This window comes from Passer domesticus, chromosome Z, assembly GCF_036417665.1.
Source record: "Passer domesticus isolate bPasDom1 chromosome Z, bPasDom1.hap1, whole genome shotgun sequence".
In the NCBI taxonomy this organism is placed as follows: Eukaryota; Metazoa; Chordata; class Aves; order Passeriformes; family Passeridae; genus Passer; species Passer domesticus.
The window spans coordinates 28,796,983-28,816,073 of NC_087512.1; the positions used below are offsets into that span (position 1 = coordinate 28,796,983).

General features: G+C 40.3%; 2 protein-coding genes across 5 annotated transcripts in view; one reads left to right on the forward strand and one right to left on the reverse strand.

Moving 5' to 3' along the window:
* Positions 1–11,124, reverse strand: part of GLIS3 (GLIS family zinc finger 3) — a 202,290-nt gene extending 191,166 nt beyond the window's left edge. The window contains exons 1-2 of one of the 4 annotated variants that reach the window (XM_064405112.1): positions 11,049–11,124; positions 5,601–5,703 (exon numbers count right to left, since the gene is read on the reverse strand). In XM_064405112.1, coding sequence (XP_064261182.1) covers positions 5,601–5,616 — 16 coding nt within the window. In that variant the 5' untranslated portion in view covers positions 5,617–5,703; positions 11,049–11,124. Of the gene's footprint in view, positions 1–2,341; positions 2,463–5,600; positions 5,704–11,004 lie in introns of those variants that run through there. The other 3 variants (XM_064405113.1, XM_064405115.1, XM_064405114.1) reach the window with 3 other exon arrangements.
* A 79-nt stretch (positions 11,125–11,203) lies between these two features.
* Positions 11,204–19,091, forward strand: part of SLC1A1 (solute carrier family 1 member 1) — a 48,911-nt gene continuing 41,023 nt past the window's right edge. Inside the window, exon 1 of the mRNA XM_064405118.1 lies at positions 11,204–11,456. Coding sequence (XP_064261188.1) covers positions 11,366–11,456 — 91 coding nt within the window. The 5' untranslated portion in view covers positions 11,204–11,365. The remainder of the gene's footprint in view (positions 11,457–19,091) is intronic.

The following is a 19,091-nucleotide window of genomic DNA, read 5'->3' on the forward strand; positions in this document are numbered from 1 at the left end:
AAAAAAAAAATCTTACATTATTCACTGGCTTGGAGTGGTGTCACAGTAAAGTTAAATACGTCTGACTTCTACATTCACAAAATTTGAGACTAGGAAAATCAGCACTACAACAGACTCTATCCCTGCTACTAAATTTTTATTTTCAATGTAGAATGTATTTTCATTTTCAAGAAAGCACATGGTTGCAATATGAAAGTAACAGAATTTAAAAGCAATCAGAATTTCTTAGACTACTGATGACACAAAAGGGATACCCCAAAGACACATTAGATGAAAGGAAGTAATCCACTGTCAGTTGACACTGTGAAGATTATACAACATTATTTCTGTGTTGTGACTCCTGCTTTGACAAAGAACATGTCTGACTTTTTCCTACTGGTTGATTGCCTGAGAACAACCATATTCATCTCTTTGTATGGTCACTAGGTAGAGATAACCTGGGGAGCTAGAGACATCTCTGGATCTAAAATGCACCTACAAGTGAATCTACTAACTTGAAATACAATATTCTGCTACACATTTGACCCCAGGTCCTCTCTGTTCTTTACCAGGCAAAAAGAGGACACAAGCAAGGGGATTAATATACACACAGACAGTGATCTATATGAATTTATGTACAGATTGCTTCTAAATACTTTCTGCCGCTGCCATGGGAAAGAGCTGCCTTCTGCAAGCTTCTGATACTGACCAGCAGTGTGGGGTCATTTCCATGAAGTCCTTTTGCTTGCACAGCACAAAGTAACCTGCTCACTTGTAAAAATACTTTCATATTTCATCAGTCAAAAACCTTACCAGGCAAATCTGCTGTACTGCGGTGATGTCCTGATGCATAGAGGGACTTTATGTCCTTTTGGATGACAAAGAGTTTCCTTGGCTATTTCTCAGGAGATTTTGCCTCTCCTAAGGCTATTTTCAGAAAGATTTGTTTGTTCTTACTGGACATTTCTATCAGAACAGTGAAATTATGCTTAAACTGCCCTGCAGAAACTTAATTATAAAACGTGCTAGAAGCCTAGCTTGAAGTCCTGCATACTGCTGGTGATCACAAGTTTCTGTCAGGCTGGAAAAGTCAGCTGCTTCAAGACCAGCAGCATTTCCATGACAATACTGTGTCAAAAAATTCATTTTAAAACTTTTTTTTTTTAAAAGGTGATTTCTTATGTTTTAATTCTATTTACTACTATGCAGTTTACTGATCTCCAGGTAAACAATTTCTAGGAAGCTAATTACCAGGAAGACTGAAGCAAAGTCTCAAGTCTTTTCCTTTGGCTACTGCAATTAATTAACTAGAAATGCTTACCTCCTCTAACTGTTGCCTTACCGGTGATAGTTACACCCCTGGCGGTAAGTAAGAATCCTAAGGCGTAAGAACTCTGTCCTGGGTACAGGGACAGGAGGATGGAGCTTTCGGGGCAGTGTATTACATACCACCCACATCACCGCTAGAGAGGGGTGCGGCCTCGACGGGAAAAATGCTACGGGCAGAAAGAAACAGAAGTGGCACCATCTTTAGCCAGGACACATAGAAGGGTGTGTGCCAGACGGAGTCCAGACTGCGCTGCCACTGGATAGAGCTGGCAGCACAAGTGTTGTAGCCGTCGGAGCTGCTGGCTGCCACTCAGCCGCTGTCCCCACTTGCGGAGAGAGAGCCCCTCAGCCACAGCACTGCTGCCGCTGTGGCGGCGGAAAGAGCCTGCACCGCTACTGCTGCCGCCACCACAGCGAGCGTCCCTGCACCACAGCTCCTTATTCGGAAAAAGTAGTTTTGTCCTTGTTTTCCATTGTTTCTTGCCTGGGGAGGAGGAGGTTGGGCCGCAAGAGCCTCTCTGGCGTGCTGCGTCTGCTTTGCTGGGTGCCATGAGGTGATGGTGTCTATTTTGCCTGTGTTTAGAGATTGCACTGATTGGTGCCCAGGCAGACATGCAGCGAATACCCTTTTGTGGGTAAAACTCTCCTCTCTCTCCCTCTTGTACACTCTTCGTTACTAATATTGTTGTGATTATTGTGATTGTTTCAGCTGTGATTCCAATTTATAATCTCTCCTAGTTTTCCCCATTATCAGAAGGGGCAGGGGGAAAAGGAGGCAGCTGCAATGGGTTTAATTTTTCACCTGGGTTTTAATCCACTACAAACTGGAGCACTGAAAGGCATAAATAGGACTAAATTAGTCAAAAGTTAGAAAAGATGACAGTAAGTGCTGTGTCTCCTATGAACTACTACCAACAACATCCTTCACATGATATATTAAAATAATGACCATATTACTGTTCAAACTGCTTGCATAATTTGCACTAAAATATTGTCTCTTGTATACTAACAGCTGTGTATGAGATTTACTTACCACACTGGCTGAGCATCCACCTGGTTCCTCTGCACTACACTGCTTTCATTTCCCCTCCTTGTTCCTAGCAGGAGTTTTTTGCAGTTAATGCACTGAGACAGATGCTTGGCTGTCTAAGGCTTTCCTACAACCATGAAAATTTGGCCTATGACTTCCCATGCAGTTTGAACCAAAGCTCAAAGGCCAAGCTTCAAGTCTCAAAATAAGATTGCCTCCAAATCATGGGCATTTTTATAACACCAGCTTTTTTCTTGCAGCTAAACATTTTGGCATACATTTCATTGCAGTTCAGGGAGGGCTGTAATTTGTCAGCCAGCACTTCATCTATGTTTGTGGAGATAGGGTAACCCATGGTGTTCTTCCTGGGTTAATGTGCCCTTTGACAGCTTTCATTCCCCAGCTCTTGCAGAAATTCTGTTTCTCTCAGAAGTTTCAAAGCATGGAGAAAGGATACACAGAATGAAAGCTCCAAGGGTCAGGTGGATTTTGGGATAAACCTGATGAGATACAGCTGCTGAGGATCCTGAGGAAATTGATGGAGGAAGTGGCTAAGCTGTCTGTCATATTTGAGAAGTTATGGCAATCCACTGACTGGTAAAGCAGAAATATTATACCCATTTTTTAAAAGGGAAAAAGGGAAATAAGGTACACCCAGGGAACTATAGGTCTATCAGTCTCATCTAGTGCCTGGCAAGGTCATGTAGCATGTCCTTCTGGAATGGAGGTACAGGGAGGTTATTGGTGACAGCCAGCAGGGCATCACTAAGGGCAAATTTTGCCTGACAAGTTTGGAGGCCTTCCATGAAGGATTACAGCATTGGTGGATGAGGGAGGAACAACTGATATCATTTACCTGGACTTGTGCAAAGCATTTGACACTGTCACACATGGCATGCTTGTCTCTAAACTGAGGAGACACAAATTTGGTGGGTGGAACTTTATGTGGATAAAGAATTGGCTGGATGGTAGCCCTCAGAGTGTTGTGGGAACAGCTTGATGTCCAGGGGGAGACCAGTGATGAGTGGCATTCCTCAGGGGACCAGTGTTACATACCCATGGCAGTGAGAGTGGAAGCACTCTCAGCAAGTTTGCTGATGACACCAGTCTGTGGGCAGCCAATGCATTGGAGGGCAGGGATACCATCCAGAGAGACCTGGACAGGCTAGAGAGGTGGGCCTGTGCAAAACTCTGGAAGTTCAACAAGGTCAGATACAAGTGCCTGTCTCTGTGTTGGGTCATCCGAAACATGGATACGGGCTGAGTAATGAATGGATGGAGAGGTGCCCTGAAGACAAGGGCTGTTGTTTGATAAGAAGCTTGACGTGATCCAGCAAATTGAGATTGCAGCCCAGAAAGCCAACCATGTCCTGGGCTGCAGCACAAGAAGTGTGACAAGCAGGTTGAGGGGGGTACTCCACTCTTGCGAGACCGAGCCTATAGTACTGGATTCAGCTCTGGGGTCCCCAACAAGAGAAGGACATGGACCTGTTGAAGTGAATGGCCACAATGGTGACCAGGGGGCTGGAGCACCTCTTCTATGAAGATATGCTGAGACAGTTTCAGTTTTCCAGCCTGGAAAAGGCTCAAGAAAAACCTTCTAGCAGCCTTACAGCATCTGAAAGGGATCTACAAAAAAGCAAGAGAAGGACTTTTTACAGGGGCATGTGGTGAAAGGACAAGGGCGAATGGTTGAAGGGACTAGATCTAGAATCATAGAACAGTTTTGCTTGGCAGGAAACTTAAAGATAATCTAATTCAAATTCCCTTGCCAGGGGAACAGGGTGGACAGGGAAATCTTCCAGTGGACCAGGTCACTCTGAACTTTATCCAGCCTGGACTTGAACACCTCAAGGGATGGGTCATCAACTGTTCCTCCAGATGACCTGTTCCAGTGTCTTCCTACCCCCACAGTAAAGAACACTAATGTCTAATATAAACCTGCTCTCTTGAGGTTTGAAGCATTCTGCCTTGTCCTGTCACTACATGCTCTTGTAAAATGTCTGTCTCCATCTTTCTGGTAGGCTCCCTTCAAGTACTGGAAAGAAGGTTAGGTATCAGATAAAAAGAGATTTTAAAATCTTTTAAAAGATAAGTTCTTTACTTGAACCATTTACAGTCCATTACCATTGTATTTTTCCACCTTTTTTTCCCATTCTTTCGGAGTAGAATCCTCGTTCACAATTAGATGTTTTTATTCTAATGTGTGCAGGCAACTAAAAAAGCTGAGGTTTAGACACAGACATGCTAAAGCTCCAAATCTGGAGATAAAACTCCTCAGAACAAATTGTGAATACAATGGTTGTTTAGTTCTGCTAGAAAGGATGCCAAGGACACTGAGCATTTTCAAGCTCTTCAGATGTCCCAGAAGGTCAGATCGTATGCCTATAATTCATTTTTGAGTTGCATAGCCAATAATTCTGAATGCCTTTCTCAACTTCGCTCTTCAGATCTTTGGCTATCTAAGTTAACAAATTATCTCAAACTTGCTGAACATTTTCTAAATTAGTGTTCACGCACTCATCCATTTCAATGTACTACTAAGAGATTTGAGTTCCAAAATAATTTTGTGATTTGCTATCATTATCTTTTATCCAAAACATGTTCTGCTTCAGTACGTCTTCATTAAAATAAATCTCCAAATGGAGTGTGGGTGAACAGTGTCCTTCAATTTCATTTATATAATTTGTGAAGACTGGTAAAAAGCAGTTGTCTGCTGAAGTCAATAATTTTATAATTACGTATGTATTAGTGTGGCTACTTGTAACATATATAATGAGGCATTCTCCAGAGTTGCTGGAGCAGCAGTAGAATATTATCCTATAATTTTTGCATTGTTCACCATCACCTGGTATTAATACATACGTACTTTGTGTAGTATGGATGTTAAATGATGTTACTCCAACATGGCAAGAAAATGTCATTATCTTCATTTGAGGAACAAATTATTATTATGCTAATAAAGTGGTATTTGTTCAACATAGTTTTACCTCGTAATTTTTCAAGATGAAGAGACATGATTGCCAATACAGTAAAGATCCAGCCTTTTCACATGGGCCTAGAGGTCAGCTGCTGGTGCTGCTGTGAAGCAACTCTTCTTCTGAGATGGAATTGCCTTGTACATATTGGTGTGCCAAAGAGCAATATATCCTGTGCAACACCCAATATCAAGTCACATCTTAAGACAATAATGCCTGATCCACAGCTCAAAAATTTTGGAAATATATATCATGTCTAGTTCAAATTCCGTTTAGTCATTTACCTTGAGTAGAGTTCATTTCTGAGTCAGCAGGTGAGAAGGTATTGCAGAAATCAGAAGTGAAAAGGTAAGCCTCCACTCCAGATAGTAGATCTATTTGTCTTCTCTACAAAGATTCAAAAGTTGGTTAGTGAATAATTTTGCTCATGAAGACATCATCCTTCAACACAAACCTCATCCCTGCCATGCTGATATTCTCGGGCAGACGTTTTTCAATGCTTTTCAGAAACTCAGACATTTTTAGTCGTTGTGCAAATTTAATTAATTTTTTATTACTATCAGAACTCCTTCACACATGAGGCTAAAGAAGGGTGTTGTGAGAAATATGTATTCTTCATACTTATCCTTGCTTGTACTTAGGCATTTTGTGTAATTAGGAAGGAAAACTATTTGCAGTGATAATGGTCTAGCTTTTTTCGTGGACTCTTAAGTGGCTGAACCTTTAAGAAAAGGAAGAACCATTTTTAAAATCATTACTACAGTATGCACCTGGATTTACATAGCTGCTGGTTCATGATCACTTCACAGATATGCCATCATTCTTTCTAGGCAAATGAGAAATTTGGGGCTTTGTAAAACGTGTCTGCCTGTAATGATTTTCAGAGCTTGGCTTTCCTTCAGCTTTCTGTGAATAGTACATAACTACCAGTTAAATCTCGATCTGTGAAACACATTTGATGCCACCTTCCCACTCTGCTTGCATACTTTCTTACAACATAAAATGTCTGCAGCCAGGAAAATGTATAAGCACAGAATTAAATATTTACACTACTTGAAACAAGAAAAAATAATCACACTTTCTCACTGATAGAAATTCCTCCAAGTAAGACATGGACACAACATCTTCTAAATTTCATTAAAATAAGTGACAATATACACAGTATTTTTACTGAGGCCAGGAACACAATTTACTAAAAAACCCAGAAGTGATCTAGAATGTAGAGTTCCACATCCAAGGTTTTAAAAGCTTAACACGTAAACCATTATCAAGGAATTCTAATAATTTTTCACCATTATTTTTTATGTTACTTTGACACAGATGAGTTTTGATGCCAACAGTGAAAAGTAGCTAAAACAACATTTAGTTACCAAAACTGGGTTTTGGTAGCAAAAAAAGATACTCAGTATTAGAGGGCTATAAGTTAGCAAACAAAAATCCCATCTGCAGCTGTTGTCTTTCTCCCAGTTGCGGTCCCATTGACTCCAACAACAATAAAAATCCCATTGATCTGCACAGCATTTAATTTATTTAAGGAAAACAAAACAAAACAAAACCCCAACACCCACTGACACCCTCTCAAAACAAGCAAACAAAAAACCAAAACCCAAACAAACAAAAACCCCTCCCAATGTCCTCTCTTTGTTAATTTTATCTCAAATCCAGACATTTTTATCCATTGTTACTGTATTTTAATCCATAATTCAACAATTCTAAAAAAGCTCAGTTGAAGAAAACATGAAGAATTACTAATTTGATAAGGTTTAGGGTGTCTTTGGTAAGAGTAGAAAAACTGGTGCGAGCAGAAGATAAAGCATGTACTGGTAATATTCTGTAAGTTATAAGTAGTTAGATGGATCCCTCTGTGCCTTCAGAATCAGCTACTGAAATAGAAATATATATGACTTTAAAATTTTAAGAGAGGATTGGATTAATTAAATATACCAATAAAGGTTCTGGTAGTTTAAAACTACAGTGAATTAAACAGCATCTGTGAAAGAAAAGGCATTACTGCTATTGAGCCAGTATCAGGGCCCCAGATATAAATCAGCACCACATCAGCTCTGCCCTTGAGGATGATCAGTGCATCTGTCAAATAAAGCCCAATGGAGGAATTTTTTTCTTATCATATATTTTTTCTTATCACTATAGCATATATGGAAGTTAAACTTTGAGGTCAGATGTCGGGAGGCACACGTTCCAGGCTATAAGGAAAAATTCTGCGGTTTTGGGTGCTTGGTAACACTTAAATATTTACAGATATAAGACACATCTTTGTGCATTTTGTTCGATATGCTTTGGCCCTTCACTGAACTTAGAAATGCTACAATTTTTATTGTAGCATTTTCTCATTAAGACAAGAGATATTAGATAGGAACTGATCAGTTTGTGTTTACAAACTTTGTATATACTAATGGCTTTATGTTATTAAAAAACTATTGCAAAGATCCTGTCTGGTAGACTGGCTTCAAATTAAAAAAGCAAATTTAAAACCCTCAGTTATTCTACTCGTATTTTATATAGATTATTAGCACACATTTTTTGAAATATTTTTTAAATACTGTTGTTTTATCAAAGCATTTTAAAAAACACAATACTCAAAATTTCCTTAATTCCCTGTTGATGCAGTTTCTTTTATATGCTCACAATAAACCATAAAGAAAAAGACACTTCATTAGTTTTCTATGCAACAAATCAACTGCCACCAAAATTAATACAAATGATATTAATAAGCTAACCAATGCAAAAAAAGTTGAATGTCTAAATAAGTAAGATGGAAGTGATTTTTTTTCCTGTCTTAACTAGAATCACAAGACCTTTTTCTAAGATGTATGAAAGGGCAAGCTTCCACTTGCTACATTCTGCTGTGCACTGCACTGTACTGTACATGCTCTAGTAGGACTGCTCTGCATCTCCCAGTGCTGAAACACTCATATGCCTCAAAATGTTGAAAATACTCCTACCCTGGCCTTAACCAAGTCACTTAAAATGTAGTTGAGTTCTACACATTGGAAGTTATTTTTGTGACATGGCTGTGTAAATATTAGGTCACCATGTGGTAATAATTTGTCAATAGAATGGTTATTTATGTATTCATGTATGCTCCTAATTCTACAACAAAATAATCTGAATTATTTTAGCCTTCAGGAAAAAAAAAAAATGAACCATGGCAATCAACGTATGTCATTGTTTCCCAGGACAGTGTTCACATTTTCAAGACTGATTCCTCTGTATGTTTCATTAACATTTAAAAAAACGAAACACAAAAAATTAAAGAATTTTTTCATGCATACAGTCTTAACCAAGATCTACTCTGACAACTTTGTAACAGTAATCAATATAGCTACAGAATATAATCTTATCATCTTTACAGACAGAGTGTATCGACATTTTTTCACACATGCATTCTATGTATTTCATAATGATTTCAGGATGTCTCAAAATCAGACAAAAAGAAAAAAAATGTTTTAAATAGAATATAGATTTATGTTTACTCAGTTGCTGCACTTACGAGGTATACAAGCAGGTAGTCTCGCAAAGTATTATGTCTTTTTGTATAGATTAATTAATTTTTTAAATAATTTCAACATTTCAAGAGTGATCCATGGGCTTGGGCTACATTTCTTTTCCATTTTATTAGGATACTTTTTTTGTGATGTTGGGTTTTTTTAATTTATAGCTCCCTTTACAGAAACTGCCAGCTTGACTCTACATCCAGGATCAAAGCCAATGTCCATCATTCTATAATAGGAAAATTAAAACAGCTTGCTCATCAGGATGTTTAAAACATCCTTATTTCACAGGCTTAATTTTTTAAAAATCATTCTTTAATTTTCTATGGGTGTTGTGTTATCAACTTTGTGGGGTTTGGTTTTTTGGGTTTTTTTTGAGGTCGAGGCTGTGGAATTACTTTTGACGAAATTTTAAAAAATAAAGACAATTATTAAGGAAAAAAGCCTAGAACTTTGGCATGCTTTTTTCCTTAAATATTTTTAGGGACAAAACAATAGCTGAAAATAATAGAACATTGTACCGTAACAGAAAACAAAGGTATATAGAGGTCTTCAATATTATTCAATATATATTGTCTTGCTGTTGCAGAACACAAAAATAAGATCTGTCTCTAGCCTTCACAAGTCATAAAGCATAATTGTATTATGTTTTCTCTAAGATTGTGCAACTCCTTTAAGGTATTGCAAGCTTCAGGAAGAAATATATCAGCTACAGTCACATTGTTTTGTACCTGCAGAAGGGCATTGTTCTGTCCTAAGAATGCTGCAGATAATTCTAGATCTACCAAGAAGGTACTATGAAATCCTTAATGCAAAAAAAAAGGATACTTAATGCTTTAGTATTAAGAGAAATACAAAACCTTAATAGAGAAATAAGTAAATTGTAACCTTATTTTAGCTAGTCGTCAGGAACTGAAATGGAATAATTTCCCCTTCACCAAAACAGCTGAAAAGAGAAGCAGAGTAAGTTGTACGTGGTATGTGAGAAAGTGAATAGAGAAAAAATTAAAGGAAGGCCTAAATTCTGAAGATGTCTTGCAAATCATTTTGTTCTTACTATCTAGAGAGGCACCAATTCACCACCTCCTAGGGCAGATCAGACATTTGATTTATTAAAAGCAACATCTGAGTCTCCAAGTATATATGAGATGAAATAATAATTAAAAAAAATTATACACTGTGGCAACGAGATCCGAAGTCAGAGCTCTTCTCCACAAGCTATGTCTGATCTTGCCCACCCTGAAACCCAGTGTGCCTTTTTCTTCATGTATCTCTTTAGTGCACTCATACTTCGTGACATTTCCATACCAAAGTCATAGTCCTGTTGTTTCTTACCATTTCTTTGCATTAATTATTTTTGGTTTGCTTTACTGTAGCTTGTAAAGTGGTAGTATGCCAGCCTTCCTTTTAAGAGGTCTGGCACCTTTTATGACTTAATTAAATGAATATATTTACTCATATGTTTCCTTTCCACCACCAGGCTTCCTCTTATTTTTTAAATTAAATTCTCCTGATGACAGATGCCAACAAATTACTGCAGTTGTTTTACTCATCTGAAAAATATGGACAATTTTAGGTGTCTCTATATGAATTTATGCATCTAGGTCCAGGATTGAACACTTGAGATTGATGACAGCTCTTGCTTCTCATCCAGGTGGATTTCAGTGCTCTCACCTGACTCAACAAGGTACATACTTGTCTCTTTCTCCAGGCTGTCTCTGGCTCCAGCACAGCCAGATTCATGTGAAGAGCAGAAGTGACAAGGTTTCAAATTGCAGTTTTTGCTGGTGTCCTTCAGGCCTTAGTTACCCAGTTGTTTTAGACAGAAATAGGTAAACCTCGGTAGTGTATGGTTAGAAACAGAAGACATCAAGTGCAATTAAATAACATAAATTAAACATTAATTCTCCTCTCTCCTCCATGTCATTCATCAAGACAATGGCAGGTTTTGGTTGGGCTTGGCTGTTTGTTTTTTGCTTTTACCATTGAGCTAACGGTTTGACAATCAAAATCAGCACGTTTATAGATATACTGAAAACCATACACCCACAGGGAATTGGGTCCAAATATTATATATACTTTAATCAACCTTATGGTGGGGAGGGAGAAGGAGACCATTGCCAGCAAGTTGAACACGAAATAAACGCTTCTTGGCTATTTTGGTATTCAAGCCTACCAGGGTCAAATTCCATGGGGAAATCTGACAAAATGTGTGTGTACCTGCTGCCCCCAGTACTGTCAGCAGGAGCTGGGTGTGCTGGCCGCAGGTGGGCCGGACGGGCGAGGGGCGGGCGGGGGGCCGGCCTCTCCGGTTGCCAGGTGATTACTCCGCCTCCCCGCAGTAAGCGCGCACCCCGCGGAGCGCACGCAGGCGGCTCGGCTCGGCTCGGCTCGGCTCGGCTCGGCTCGGCTCGGCTCGGCTCGGCTCGGCTCGGCTCGGCTCGGCTCGGCTCGGCTCGGTCCGGCCCAGCCCAGCTCGGCCCGGCCCGGCTCGGCGACGGGCGACGCGCATCGCACCAGCCCCGCCGACCCCCGCCATGGCGAGGGCGATCAAGAAGGGATTCATCTGCCCGAGCTTCGTGAGGAAGAATTGGCTGCTGCTGAGCACGGTGGCCGCCGTGCTGGCGGGTGAGCGCGGGGGCAGGCAGGGAGCGCGGCGCCGCCGCCCCCCGCCCGGCCTTGCCGGCACCGTACGGCCTTGCCGGGCGCAGGGGTGGCCCGGGGCCCGCGGAGGGGCGAGGGGTGCAGCGCGGCCGAAGGGCAGGGCTGGGCGGCTCGGCGCGGTGCTAACGACCCGCCCGAAAGGCAGGCGAGGGCGGCCGGCTGCTGTGCCCCGGCATCGCCGCGGCCGCGGAGAACAGCCCCGCAGTGTCGCGGTGCCGCGGCGGTCGGGCGAGAGCGGGGCTGGGCGCGGGGGGACGCGGCGTTCGCAGCCCCGGGCGGCCGGGTCGGCAGCGGGGACCCGGGGCCCTTCTGGCCGGGCTGGCTCCTGCCTGCGTCCCGCCGGCCCGTGTGGCAAAGGTCGGTGATCGGCCGGGTGAGACGGCCGTGTGGAGAAGGCGCCGGGGGCTGTGAGCGCTCCGTACTGCGGGTCCCCACGGCGGGCCGTGCCCCGGGCCTCTGCAGCTCTTGAGGGGGACGCAGCCCCTGCCTTCTGCTGGTCTGCAGCTGGCACCTCCGCCGAGGGAGGCTGCAGGGCCGGAGAGCGCTGGAGGTGGCTTTGTGGAGCTTCTGGTGGCCCAAACGAGCGGTGCAGCTGGAAGAGTTTGGCAGTGCCGCCCAGCTTTCTGAGAGCTTTTTGGGGGTGAAACGTCTGGCAGTGCCATCCCGCTTTCAGAGACGCTTTCAGGGCCATCATTGTAAAGACAGCAAGATATATCCCCTGTAGGTCAACAAGTTTCTGAAGGAAAAACGAGTTGAACGCCATCTTACTAAGGATAAGTGGGCAAAGACGGCAAAGAAAGTGCGTCAAGTTACTTAGATGAAGAGGTTTTTCCATAGGGCATAATTTTGGCCCTATTTATTTCATTATCTCCTGGTTATTATTTGAAAAGCCTCGTTCACTTTTTTCTCCTGTGGAGAAGTGGTGCTATAAATACTTTTGTAACTTGCTGTCTGGGTCTCTTTCCGATGACTTTTCTGCTAATTTGAATTTTGGCTGGACCATGCCTACTTTGGTGGAAATTTGTTCTGAAGAGAATTGTTATTTTGGAATTCCTCCCAGTTATTTATAAGCTGTAATCAGAACTGTGCTTACATTAACATGTGTGTTTTCCTCAATACATTCAGTGTTTGAAAGATCTCTGGATTTTTCTTACCTCATTCAAAAAATATTTTCATGAGTTTTGCATACCAAGTACTAACGGCCTTGCTTTGAAAATATAACTGTACAACTGGAGGAGTGTGTTTATGTGTCTGTGTTTGCATGTGTACAATTGCTTTTTCGCACACTCCTGTCAGGTAGTCTTCCAGGAGTTGGCGTACTTACTTCCGATTTACAGAAGTGGTTAAGAAATATTCCCCTCTTATTATCTTCAGTGTTTGTAGTTAGAATTGAAGAGTGTGATGTGATTCTACAGGTGCAACATTCTGAAAGTAAATTTCTCTGAGAGCCACAAAGTATGACAATGCAGGGGCTGTGGGGGCAATTGACCCCAATTCCCCTAATACCCAATAGAAATTCCCAGTAAGAGGACAGGCTCTCAACACCTGCTGTGTCCTTCAACTTCTCTGCCTGCTGCACTGTAATTAACAGTCCATAACCCAGGGGAGCTCTATAATACTGTCAAAGAGAATCTTCTTAGTAATTCTGTGAGCCTTGGACCAAATTACCTTTTGCAAAGAACTGTGTATCTGCGGCATTTCCAGTATTTCTCAAAGGTGAAATACGGTGCATAAGAAGAACAGTGAAACCCTTGTGAAGATGGAGTTAAATCATATATTATTGTTTTACTACAGCATAAGGAAAGTTTGTAATATACCTAGAGTCCACAAACCCTTCATAATTAAATTTGCATATTCATTCTTTTTTAATATGCCCTGGGAAATTGGTCTGAGGTTTGTTAATGTAGTTAGTTTGGAAGAACAATTTACATTTATGAGTAGAAGAGTGGCACATCATTTTGAAAGAAGAAAATGGCTTTTCAGAAGTGTATGGAAGTAATAAATGCATCAAGCTGTGAAAATATGCTGTGAAAGCTGTCCAGCTTTGCAAAGTACCTGATATTCCTACACTGTCATTTGGAATCGTGATTTTTGCTCATCATCCTCAGAGCCATGTTCAGCATCCAACTGAAATATGCTTATCTGTGCTAGTACCCTTACTAAGTTGAAAAGTTTTCCTGATTACTTGCATGTGGCTCAGAAAAGAGACAAAAACAGAAACCTCTCAGAATTCCAAACACTTCTTCATTCAAGAGTATTATTATCTTAAGCATTCAACCTTTTGCCTGTCCTTTCCCTTTTCAAAAGTACCAGAATTTCTTTCATAGCACAGTGTGTGGGGGGAGGGTGTAATTTAAAGTGTGTACACGACATATCTGGAGTGTCATGTCTTTTGGGTGAAAACACCTGAATGCATATTCAAAGAAAACAAAATTTGAGGCTCAGATGGTTATTTTCCTTGCCTTAGAAGAGAGTCAGCTTTAGGCCACCAACTTAATGTGAAGAGATGTGTAACCAGGAGAGCAGCAGCCTCACACAAATACCTGCAAAAGGAGGTGTGTTTTGCATATTTTTGTTCTACTGGCCTTACTGAGCCAAAGCAACTGAGCTAACAAAAGTAGTTTACAAGTCAGTTTGCTTCAAGTGCTTCTTCAGCCCTTTATATAGAAAGTTACATTGTTTCCAGATTATACAATCAAGGCAAAATAAACCAAAATATTCCTGAAAATTACTCACCCTGAAACAGGTGTCCAAAGGGCAATTGCATACAGAGAGTTTAAGTCACACTTCGCAGGTTTCTCATGGAGTATTACTTATTTGTCATCACATTGTCTCCAAAAGGTCACTGCTGCAACGCAGACAAACCAGTCATGAAAGTAAAAGGCTGATTATGTGTAAAAACTTACTCATTAGTCTGTGTGTCATTAGTCTGATAGCCTGTAATACTGATACTGTGCAGTTCTTCAGCAGAACAGCTTTTTTTCATACCATGGAAATTAAAGTGGAAGTGATAATTATACACAAGTTGCATTATTTTTAATAAACTGGTAATTTTGAAATCTATTAGCTTTTTTTTCTTTTTTTTCCCCCAATAGCAGCTTTGTGTCTGGGAAAGATTATTCTGAGGGATTATATTCACCTAAATTTGCAAATACTTTTTTAAATCACTGAATGGAGTGTTCTGTCACTTCCTAAACATATTCAGAACTTAAGATACCTCTGAGTCTCTCTGTGACTTGGGATTGGGCTTTTCTCAACAGCACATGTGTGGGACACTGAAATTGTTCAGGTATTCATGTGGAAATATGAGAAATGCAATATTGAGATTGATAAAGAAGGAGGAAGCTAATGGCACTGGAGACTGTGAATGTCAGGTGTCCTTTCTTCAGCCCTTTGTTCATCAAGGGTGTGCCAGTGCAGTCTCAGTAAGAGGCAGCAATAAACACTTTTGTGTTCTGCCATTACCTTCCTCCAGCGTTCTCCTCTTCACATATGTATATGGTCCTTACGCTGTGCGCCTCAGACACCACGAAAAAGGAACCAAAAAGGAACCTTCGTGCCGTGCCGGGAGCCGGGTGGGCGGCACAGGGGCGGCGGGAGCTGTCCGAGGTGGCTCGGGGAGAGCCGGGACCGGACAGCCAGAGAACGTGCAAAAACGCTAGCCAGCGGTGATGTAAGGCAGGAATGGAGTAAAAGAGAGGGCAGGGGGCAGGTATTGAGGCTGGAGCATGCCTAAACACCTGGCTTTTACACCTCTGAAGTGAATTTATTCAGTCTCTGCAGGATCAAATGCTTTGTTTGTGCAGTTCCATTGTTGAAAGATTTGGGCTGGCATCAGACCTCCTTTTCCCCCTGCATTTGAGAGGGAGATTAAAATATGCATAGTTTCTGTTGTAACGCCAGCATTGCAGAAACTTTTGAGGGTTGTGACTATAATGATTTACCAGGATTTGGTAAGTGCGCTAGCCACTGAATCTTCTGGTTTGTGCTTTATGATACCTCCTAACAGTTTATATGCCTTTATTCTCTATAATGTTAATGGAAGTTATTATTTTATATTATAATATTAAGTAGCAATATCTCACTTTAAGAATATTTATTTTTTTCTAGACAAGTCAGGTCCATTCACACCTTCTAAATGAAGAGCTGTGCTTCCTTTGTAATCAGGCACAAGGGGATTTGACAGCTGGTTTTAATAGCAGTAGTTCTGCATTACTGGAAGCCCACCAGTGCATTCTTACAATAATGAATGTCTCATAGGGTGAAGAAAACAACAGAACAATTAGTAACCTATCTCTCTGTTGATGGCCTTTCCCAATGCAGAAGGCCACCTGAATCCAGGGAGCTCACCATATTCCTGAGGTTTTTTTGCAGATGTTGACTGCAGCCTCTAAACCCCCAAAACCTATTAACTCTTTCTGACAATAAGTTGCTTCTGTCTCTAGCAAATCCAATTTAAATAGCAAAACCCCTTTTTTGATATGAAGTAAGATTTCACCATTTTCCATTTCTCCCTCCTTGTACCCTTATCAAAAAGTGGCCTCTTAGCTTAGGCTCTTAGCCTCTTAGGCTGTCTTCAGTACCATTTCTTGCTTGCACAATACAGTGGTAAGGTTCCAAACAATGAAGTAGATTTATAGTCTCTTGAAATACACTAGCAAAACCAGCAAGAAGGATGTTCTTGGGGAATAAGGGGAATATAATAATACAAAAGAATTATTTCTTTGTTTCTGACAAGTATAGCTGTATAGCATTCTTTTCCTTCCTTGAATTCTGAAGTGTACGATTTTATTAATTTGGAATTTGTAAAAAATGAAGACCAAATATCTTGAATAAACCGTGGTAGTATGGAAATTGAAAAGAAGACTTTCTTCTTGCTGTGCTTCAGAACAGCATAGATGATACTTGTGACTTTTTATGCCTCTTTAGACAGTGATGATTCTTATGTCTGTGTGTCTCTGTAACACTTGCCAATAGTTTGATATAGGATGGGATCTCTTCAGAAATGTATGAAACACAGCAATTCTGAGAAAATGTCTGAATTTAATTTTAACAGTGGAAAGTAAAATGCAGAATGATAAATAATTTAATCTGAGAGTTTCACGTGCCACTGAGGATCAAAATGCTCTAAGTCAGGAAGTCAGGCAATGAAAGAATTCAAAGGAAATTGAAGTTAAGCATGATTCCTCTTTTGAACTGTTTTGAAGCAAAGAAAACCCATCTTTTGTTTCTTCTTCTGGCATGTAAAGTTTTCCAATTTTATTGTTTGTTTTAACACAGTCTCTGGGTTTCACTTAATGTGAGTGAAGTGAAACTATCAGTAGAGCTGAATTTTTAAATCTTAGGAAAGGATGAGTCTAGTGTCAATTTACACTCTGCAAAGTCCCCAAACGACCGAAGTCTACCAGTATTATTTTTACATTTGAAGCAAGAACACCAATATTAGTATCAGCAAAATATTTACTGTGTCAAATTTCCCAATATTATTTAAGGGAAGATACGGCAATGTAATTGCAAAAAATTTTTTCATTTTATATTAACATTTTAGAAAGAAAGCATAAAGACACTTTCATCTTATACACCCTATCAAAAAAGATGATGTTCAAGTTTAGAGTTGCAGTGTTTGGAAGTCTTTTTTTTTTTTTTTTTTTCCTACAAACACCCCATAGGATTTGTGCAAGGCATTTGTACTTATAGTCCCACAATATTATCTTGTGCAGTGAGAGCAAATCTGTATCACATCTGAAGATCAGGGCTGTATTGGAGTTAGCGTTTCAAATTTCATGGTCTTTTCATGCTTTTGGAATGGCAAACAACTTGGCCTTGCTTCATCTCAGCTAATTTTCTGGGTCATGTATCTGATTTCTCAATGCTTTGATGTCTTCATTAGTTTCAGAATAACAATGTTTCTGCATGTTACTATCTGTCCATCTTTAGTGTCCACTAAATTGCCTTTCCATCTGTTTATCTCAGTCACAATCATTCCATTGCTCTTCCAGGAAGGGAGAACTAGAACAGAATGTCCTGTTTACTGTCCTTTTCTCTCATCAAAGAAGCAACAAGGGTTAGAATCTGGCAGGTATTTCCAGTTACTAGCCTTCACCTGTCTGATACTGCTTCCAACCATTTAGGTTCTTGCGTGTTTTAGGGATCTTAAGTAAAGATGCATTTCTCCTGATGTGCTCTACTGAGCTAATATCTCTTGGGCTATCCATGTACAAAGGTGCTTATACAGCTTTGGGATAGCAAGCAAAACATTGTGGAAAGAGAACAGAAAATCAGTGGGCTTTTACAAGGAATGGTGAGAAATTATTGGGTTTTTTGTGTGTGGCATTGTAATGGTGCCCATGGTACTGTAGTATGTCAGGCCATATAAGCAAATCATTAGATGCTACAACTGGGAGACATGAATTTCTGAAATGACTGAGAAAAGGGGTCTAAACAAAAACACTGCTTTATAAATTGTAGTGCATTTGGAGACATTGTGAAAGCACTAAGACCTATATATGTCTGGATGACTGCATAGTTAAAGAAGGCTAACACATAGATGGATGAGATAAAGGAGAAGGGTAATGGTTTTAGAAGTGATATCTGAAAGGGGTCGTAAGGAAGGTCTGCAAAAGAAGAAAGACAAGTTACTGTTGTCAGGTTACCTTTCAATTTTACTGTAAAGCACAGGAATAGAGAGATAGAAGGATACCCCCTGGGTTATCATATCCAGCCTCTGCTGCTTTGGGTTACACCATTGTAGATAAAATCCTGTTACATGTCATGTTCCATCTCAAAGCTATATAGGCTATTTGATGCTGTACATCCTCCTAGGAAGCAGTATTCTTCAATCTAATGGTCAAAAGCCTTACAATTTCCACTATAAATGTTGTATGCATCCAATAATTAAAATATTGCTCCATCACTAGTATTCAACCATTTTCTATATTTCTGCCTCACTCATCTGTGGTGGACAACCTAAGTTCTTTCATCTCCTCTCAAAAAGTAAGCTCTTAATTTTTTAAATTATGCTATAGTCCTCCTCCATGTGTGTTCAACACTGAATTTGCTTTTCCCAAAACCTTAATGAGTTTCACACAGTATTTCCCAACAGAAAAAGTGCTTTCACCAGGACACATCCAAATTCATGAAGAAATGTAGGTTGCATAGCTGCTGGGATAGGCTTGTCATTTTCCCCAGATTGTTTAGTTTATAACATGACCTTGCTTATAAAATAAATAAATTTGTTATGTTTGTAAGCACAGTACTTCACAAACACAATAATTCAACAAGTTGCTGAAAACTGAAAGAAAAAATCTTATCTCTGATACAACTTAGTTTATTTTTTAGTGGTAGATTCTGTATAAGAGTTCTAGCTAAATGAAGCACAGTAGAAAGGTTTTTCTTCTTCCTTCACCTGTATATTCTTTTTTTCTTGGCTTTCTCTGAAAGAAGTTGCATCTGCACATGGAAAATATTTGGAAGATATGTGCAGGAGGAATTCATCTACACTTTGTTTGGATAAAGGAGAGGAAATCCAGAGTCCAATAGAAGACGTTAAATAATCAAACGGGTTAGCCCTCTGCATGTTTGGAGGGTGTACTGGTTCAG